General features: G+C 57.5%; 1 protein-coding gene across 3 annotated transcripts in view; it reads right to left on the reverse strand.

The window, feature by feature from the left end:
* LOC134413712 (transcription factor CP2) overlaps positions 1–7,844 on the reverse strand; it is a 28,033-nt gene extending 20,189 nt beyond the window's left edge. For all 3 annotated transcript variants that reach the window (XR_010026576.1, XM_063147751.1, XM_063147750.1), the window contains exons 1-6: positions 6,411–7,844; positions 3,209–3,360; positions 1,637–1,713; positions 1,306–1,411; positions 1,129–1,235; positions 477–629 (exon numbers count right to left, since the gene is read on the reverse strand). Coding sequence is in view for 2 of the 3 variants with exons in the window: in XM_063147751.1 (XP_063003821.1) it covers positions 477–629; positions 1,129–1,235; positions 1,306–1,411; positions 1,637–1,713; positions 3,209–3,360; positions 6,411–6,532 (717 nt within the window). In the remaining variant the exon portion in view is untranslated. The remainder of the gene's footprint in view (positions 1–476; positions 630–1,128; positions 1,236–1,305; positions 1,412–1,636; positions 1,714–3,208; positions 3,361–6,410) is intronic.
* Positions 7,845–7,993: the final 149 nt, after the last annotated feature.

The raw sequence follows: 7,993 nt of genomic DNA on the forward strand, positions 1-7,993 counted from the left end.
CACCTACATCACCTAAACACCTGCACCACCTGCACTAGCTACACCACCTGAATACCTGCATCACCTGCACCACCTGAATACCTGCACCACCTACACCACCTGCACCACCTGTGCCACCTGCACCACCTGCATCACCTCTGCTATCTGCACCACCCGCACCTCCTACACCACCTCCATGACCTGCATCACCTGCATCACCTGCACCACCTGCACCACCTACACCACCTGCATCACCAGCACCACCTGAATACCTGCACCACCTACACCACCTACCCCACCTGCAGCATCACCTGCAGCATCTACACCTGCATCACCAGCACCACCTACACCTGCACCACCTGCACTACCTACATCACCTGCACCACCTGTACCCTGCACCACCTGCTGGGGCTGTTACTCCTACAGGCGGGATTTTTCAGAGGCACCAGTACAAAGCAGGACAGAGCCCAGGTGGGCCCAGGTGGGCGCTCAGGTACCTTGAACACCTTGATCTGGCAGCTGGCGGAGTGCAGGTGCTCGGTGTACTCGCCGCTCTCGTTCTCGCGGAAGGTGTCGATCTGCACGCGGAAGGGAACGCCCTTCTCACCGCCGTGCTTGCGCAGCGTGAACTCCGTGCTGATGCAGTGCACCTGCGGACAGGTGAGCCTCCTGTGGGGCAGCCAGCCAGGGACAGGGCCCGGCTGGGCCTCACCTGGGTGTGGGACAGGGCCCGGCTGGGCCCCACCTGGGTGTGGGACAGATCCCTCACCTGGCTGTGAGATAGAGCCCACTGTGCCTCACCTGGGTGTGGACAGAACCCACCTGTCCCTCACCTGGGTATGAGGCACTGCCCATCTGTGCCCCACCTGGATGTGAGCCAGTGCCCACCTGTCCCTTAACTGGATGTGGGACAGAGACCACCTGTGTCTCACCTGGATGTGAGGCACTGCCCACTTGTCCCTCACCTGGATGTGAGGCAGTGCCCAGCTGTGCCTCACCTGGATGCAGGACAGAGCCCACCTGTCCCTTACCCTAATGTAGGACAGAGCCCACCTGGATGTGAGGCAGTGCCCACCTGTCCTCACCTGGATGCAGGACAGACCCTACCTGTCCTCACCTGGATCCGGAACAGAGCCCACCTGTGCTCACCTGGATGAAGACCGAGGTCCTCTTGGAGGGGTCCCACAGGAACTCCACGGTGTTGAGCTGGGTCGGGTTCGCGCGGGGGTCGATGATGCCCACGGACATCGGGATATCTGCAGGGGAGGGGGGCACAGGTGAGGCCCACCTGGGACCTCCCAGCCACCCCAGCCAGGTGAGACTCACCTATGTCCAGGATCCTGTCGCCAGGTCTGTTCCACCTCCAGCCCTCCAGCTGCTGGTGCTCCGTGTACTGCAGCCGCCGGTCGTGGAAAACCACCCGGAAGATGCTCTGGGGACGGGGAAACATCACCTGGGGCTGCCCTGACACACCTGGCCAGGTGTGCAGCCCCTCCCTGTGCCAGAAAGGGGCAAAGGGACCCACCCTCCTCCCCCAGCTCCCAGCCCCACTCAGCTGCAGGGCTCTGGAGGGCACCTGGCTGGCATGGGCACACCTGGCCCAGGTACCCCTGGCATGAGCACACCTGGCCCAGGGGTACCTGAGCTCTCTGCTCACCTTGACCAGCTTCCCGTTGATCTCGGGCAGCTCCCCGAGTTTCCTGTTGTCCAACATCCGGATCTCATAGGATTGACCTGGGGGCAGGAGGGCACCTGAGGGTTTCTGTCACCTGTACCTGTCACCTGAGCTCCTCCCTCATTTGGGGTCCCACCAACCCAGACCTTCCAGATGTACCTGAAAGCAGCAGGTACACCTGAACCTGTAACTGCCATCCTGCAGAGCTGCCCATCACTGACCTGTACAAATACACCTTACACACACAGATACACCTTACATACACCTGTAACCACCCTGCACACACCTGTAAGATACACCTTAACACACACAGATACACCTTGCACACACCTGTAACCACCTTACACACACCTGTACAGATACACCTTACACACACAGATACACCTTACACACACCTATAACCACCTTACACACACCTGTACAGATACACCTTACACACATACACCCTGCACACACCTGTAACCACCTTACACACACCTGTACAGATACACCTTACACACAGATACACCTTGCACACACCTGTAACCACCTTACACACACCTGTACAGATACACCTTACACACAGATACACCTTGCACACACCTGTAACCACCTTACACACACCTGTACAGACACACCTTACACACATACACCTTGCACACACCTGTAACCACCCTGCACACACCTGTACAGACACACCTTACACACACAGACACACCTTACACACACCTGTAATCCTCTGCACACACCTATACAGATACACCTTACACACACCTGTATCCAGCCTGCACACACACCTGTAGACACACCTGTACAGACATACTTTACATACACCTGTAGCCACGTTGTACACCTGCATCCGCCCTACACACACGTGTACAAATACACCTTACACACCCAGATACACCTTACACACACCTGTATCCACCCTGCACACACCTATACAAATACACCTTACTCAATCACACCTGCAGTCCTCTGCACCTGTACAGGTGTACACAGATACACCTTACACCTGTATGCACCCTGCACACACCTGTACAGATACGCCTTACACACATCTGCATATCCTCTGCACACACCTGTACAGATACACCTTACATACACCTGTAAGCACCCTGCACACACCTGTACAGACACACCTTACACACACAGATACATCTTACACACACCTGTAATCACCTTACACACACCTGTACAGATACACCTTACACACACAGATACATCTTACACACACCTGTAACCATCCTCATACACTTGTAACCACCCTACACACACCTGTACAGATACACCTTACACACACCCTGCCTCCACCCTGCACACCTGTGCACACCCCTGTTTCCACTCTCCAGTCCCCCGCCTCCAACCTGCTGAACCCCCCAGGTGACTCCTGCTCCACCTGTGCCGAGCACAGCCAGGTGCATGCACTGCCCCCTCCCATCTCCCAACAGCAACACCCCAAAACTCAGCAACTCCCGGGGGGAAACAACACCACAACACCACCTTCCACAGCAGAACCCCCACCCCACCCCACAGGTGCCATCCAGGCACCTGTGCAGGACAGGTGAGGCTCACCTTGGTTGAGGTAGGTGAGGGTCTCATCGTGCAGCTTGACAGCGGGCGAGGTGGCAGCGCACAGCACGTACTGGAAGGGCAGCAGCTTGTCCTGGCTCTCGGGGGGCAGGCTGGACTCCTCCTGCTTGAAGATGGGCAGGGCCAGGACATCGCTGTGGACAGGGGAGAGTCACCTGAGACAGGTGAGCTGGGGGGGCAGGGATTCCTTCAGTCCAACCTTGGTACCTGGAGGATGAGCCCCACCAGGAACCTGGCTCTGTCCCCAGACCCTGCCTGAACTCAGGGCTCCAGGTGTGTCCTGAACATTTGGCCTCAGGGAAATACACCTGTGGCCATCTGAATACACCTGTCAGCATGGGAGAGAGTCACCTGAGACAGGTGAGCTGGGGGGGTCATGGATGCCTTCAATCCAACCTTGGCCTTGGTAACTGGAGGAAGAGCCCCCCTTGGCTGTGCCTCTGAACCCTGCCTGGCCTCAGAGGCTCACCTGAGCCACACCTGACACCTGTGGCCATCTGAATACACCTGTCAGCATAGGGGAGAGTCACCTGAGACAGGTGAGCTGGGAGGGGGGTGATTCCTTCAATCCAACCTGGGCCTTGATACTTGGAGGAAGAGCCCCACCAGGAACCTGGCTCTCCCTCTGGACGCTGCCTGAGCCTAGGGCTCCAGGTGTGTCCTGAACATCTGGCCTCAGAGGCCTCACCTGAGGCACACCTGTCACCTGTGGCCATCTGAATACACCTGTCAGCACAGGAGAGGGTCACCTGAGACAGGTGAGCTGGTGGTGGGGGGTCAGGGATGCCTTCAATCCAACCTGAGACTTGGTACCTGGAGGATGAGCCCCACCTGGCTCTGCCTCTGGACCCTGCCTGAGCCCAGGGCTCCAGGTGTGTCCTGAACATCTGGCCTCAGGGGCTCACCTGTGGCACACCTGTCACCTGTGGCCATCTGATTACACCTGTGAGCACCCAGGTACACCTGTGAGCACTGCTGATCCTGATTCCCATCACTACAACCACAATTCCTGCTGTAACTCCAGCCCTGCTCCTTCCCTGCTCCAACCACAGCTCCAGCCCAATGGCATCCTGAATCCAACCTGAATCCATCCCAATGGCATCCCAAATCCATCCTGAATCTATCCTAACTGCATCCTGAATTCATCTCTACTGCATCCGGAATTCATCCCAAATTCATCCCGAATCCATCCTGAATCCATCCCTACTGCACCCCAAATCCATCCAAAACCCATCCCAAATCCATCCTTAATCCATCCTGAATCTGTCCATCCTGAATTCATCTCTACTGCATCCCGAATTCATCCCAAATCCATCCTGAATCCATCCCTACTGCACCCCAAATCCATCCCAATGGCATCCCAAATCCATCCTGAATCTATCCTAACTGCATCCTGAATTCATCTCTACTGCATCCGTAATTCATCCCAAATTCATCCCGAATCCATCCCAGCTCCATCCCAAATCCATCTCAATGGCATCCCAGCTCCATCCCTATTGCATCCCAAATTCATCCTGAATCAATTCTTACTGCATCCCAAATCCCTCCCAATGGCATCCCAAGTCCATCCCTACCGCATCCCAAACCCATCCCAAATCCATCCCGAATCCATCCTGAATCCATCCCAAACCCATCCCAACTGCATCCCAAATCCATCCCAAACCCATCCCAAATCCATCCTGAGTCCATCCCAAATCCATCCCAAACCCATCCCAACTGCATCCCAAATCCATCCCAAACCCATCCCAAATCCATCCTGAGTCCATCCCAAATCCATCCCAAACCCATCCCAAATCCATCCCGAATCCATCCCAAACCCATCCCAACTGCATCCCAAATCCAACCTAAATCCATCCCGAATCTATCCTGAATCCATCCCAAATCCATCCCGAATCCATCCCAAATCCAACCGAAATCCATCCCAAACCCATCCCAAATCCATCCTGAATCCATCCCAAATCCATCCCAAACCCATCCCAACTGCATCCCAAATCCAACCTAAATCCATCCCAGTCCCAAACACAGCTCCGTGCATTACTTCAGCTATAATTGCAATTACAACTCCAACCCAACTCCAACCCAACTCCATCCCAACTCCATCCCAGCTCCACCCCAATTCCATCCCAGCCCCAACCCCAACTCCACCCCTACTCCAACCCAACTCCATCTCAAACTCATCCCAACTCCATCCCAGCTCCATCCTACTCCATCCCAACTCCATCTCTACTCCTTCCCAACTCCTTCCCTACTCCATCCCAGCTCCAACCCCAATTCAATCTCTACTCCATCCCTACTCCACCCCACACCTCCATTTCCCCCTTGGTGCCCCAACTTTGCACAGTTCAGGGTTCCCATGTCCCTGGCACCCCCTGCCATGCTGGGGACCCCCAGAGGTTCTGGGGACCCCTGGGGATTTTGGGGCTTCCCTTGGGGAATTTGGGGACCCCAAAGATTGAAGGGTTTCCCTTGGAGACTCTGGGGACCCCCTGAGATTTTGGGGTTTCCCTTGGGGATTTTGGGGACCCTTGGACATTTCAGGGTTTCCCTTGGGGATTTTGGGGATCCATGGATATTTTGGGGTTTCCCTTGGGGATCCATGGAGATTTTGAGGTTTCCCTGAAGGATTTTGGGGATTCACAGAGATCTTGGGGACTCCCCCCGAGATTTTAGGGTTTCCCTTGGGGACCCATGGAGATTTTGAGGTTTCCCTTCGGGATTCTGGGGACCCATGGAGATTTTGGGCTTTCCCTTGGGGATTCTGGGGACCCATGGAGATTTTGGGGTTTCCCTTGGGGATTCATGAAGATTTTGGAGTTTCCCTTGGGGCTTCTGAGGATCCATGGAGATTCTGGGGACCCCCAGAGATTCTGGGATTTTCCTTGGGGGTTCTGGGGACCCATGGATATTCTGGGGTTACCCTTGGGGATCCATGGAGATTTTGGGGTTTCCCTTGGGGACCCATGGAGATTTTGGGGTTTCCCTTGGGGATTTTGGGGATCCATGATTTTGGGGTGCCTCTGGACATTCCAGGGTCCCCTCCCTCTTCGGGCACCGCTGCTGAGGTGACACCTCCCACCTCCAGCTCCTTTTGGGGCCCCCCACTCCCCGCACGGCTCCTGCCTTTCCCGGGATCTTTTGGGGTGCCCTGTTTTGGGGTGCCCTGTGGGTTTTGGGGTCCCTGTACCTCATGCTGTAGGCGCCAGCACCCAGCTCCTGCCCGATGCCCGAGAGGCTGGCGTCGAAATCCTGCACCAGCCCCGACTCGATCACCTCGTCCGCCAGCGGCAGCTTCAGCGCCCACGCCATGGCCCCGGCACCCCGAAACGGCCACCGGGTCACCCCCAAAAACGGGGGGTCCTCAGGGTCACCCCAAAAACGGGGGTGAGGCAGGGGGTACTCAGAAATGGGGGTGTCTCGGGGATACGGCAAAAGCGGGGTTTGGGGCACTCCCAAATGTGGGGGTTGCAGGGGTCACCCCCAAAATCAGGGGTCACCCCCAAAACCAGCGGGTCTTGGGGTCACCTCCAAACTGATGGGGCTCAGGGTCACCCCAAAACGGAGTCTTCAGTGTCACCCCAAAAATGGGGTTCCTCAGAGTCACCCCCAAGCCAGGGGCTCCTTGGGGCACCCCAACACCTCCCCGATTTCTGGGGGTACCAAAGCCCCCCCAAACCTCTTGAGGACCCTCTCCTGCAGTGATTAATTTGGGGACCTCCAAACCCTGCTAGCTCAGGCAAATGAACCCCAAAACCCAGCAACACCCCCCCCTCAAAGGGAACACTTCGGGGGCACCCCAAAAACCCCTGAGAGGTGACACCCCCGGGGGGCCCCGAGTTCTACAGAGCAACCCCAAAGGCTGCACCCAAGGGGACCCCAAAACTTGCACTCCCCTACAGAGGCTGCACCCAAGGGGACCCCAAAATCCTGCACCGCCCTCAAGGGGCTGCACCCACGGGGACCCCAAAATCCTGCACTGCCCTCAAGGGGCTGCACCCACGGGGACCCCAAAATCTTGCACTCCCTTCTAAGGGCTGCGATCAAGGGGACCCCAAAATCCTGCACTGCTCTGCACCCAAGGGAACCCCCCAAAATTCTGCACTCCCTTCTAGGGGCTGCACCCCCCAGGGACCCCCCAAAATCCTGCACTGCCCTGCAGGGGCTGCACTCAAAGGGACCCCCCAAAATCCTGCACTCCCCTCTAAGGGCAGGGATCCCAAAATTCTGCACTGCCCTTCACTCAAGGGGACCCCAAAATCCTGCACCGCCCTCAAGGGGCTGCACCCGTGGGGACCCCAAAATCCTGCACTCCGCTGCACCCAAGGGGACCCCAAAATCCTGCCCTGCCCTGCAGCGGCTGCACCCAAGGGGACCCCAAAATTCTGCACTGCCTTGCACCCAAGGTAATCCCCAAAATCCTGCACTCCCCTCCAAGAACTGCACCCAAGGGGACCCCAAAATCCTGCACTGCCCTACAGGGGCTGCACCCAATGGGACCCCAAAATCCTGCACTCCCCTCTAAGGGCTCACACACGGGGACCCCAAAGTCCTGCACTGCCCTGAGGGGCTGCACCCACGGGGACCCCCCCAGTCGAGGCCAGGACCCCCCAATCTGCGTCGGGACCCCCCAAACCGGGCCCGGACCCCCCAAACCGGGACGGGACCCCCAGTCCGGGCCGGGACCCCCCAATTTTCGCCGGGACCCCCCAAGCCGGGCCCGCCCCCCCGCTCCGGGCCGGGACCCCCCAGACGACACCGGGACCCCTCCCC

The sequence above is a fragment of the Melospiza melodia genome, unplaced genomic scaffold (assembly GCF_035770615.1).
Source record: "Melospiza melodia melodia isolate bMelMel2 unplaced genomic scaffold, bMelMel2.pri scaffold_48, whole genome shotgun sequence".
In the NCBI taxonomy this organism is placed as follows: domain Eukaryota; kingdom Metazoa; phylum Chordata; class Aves; order Passeriformes; family Passerellidae; genus Melospiza; species Melospiza melodia.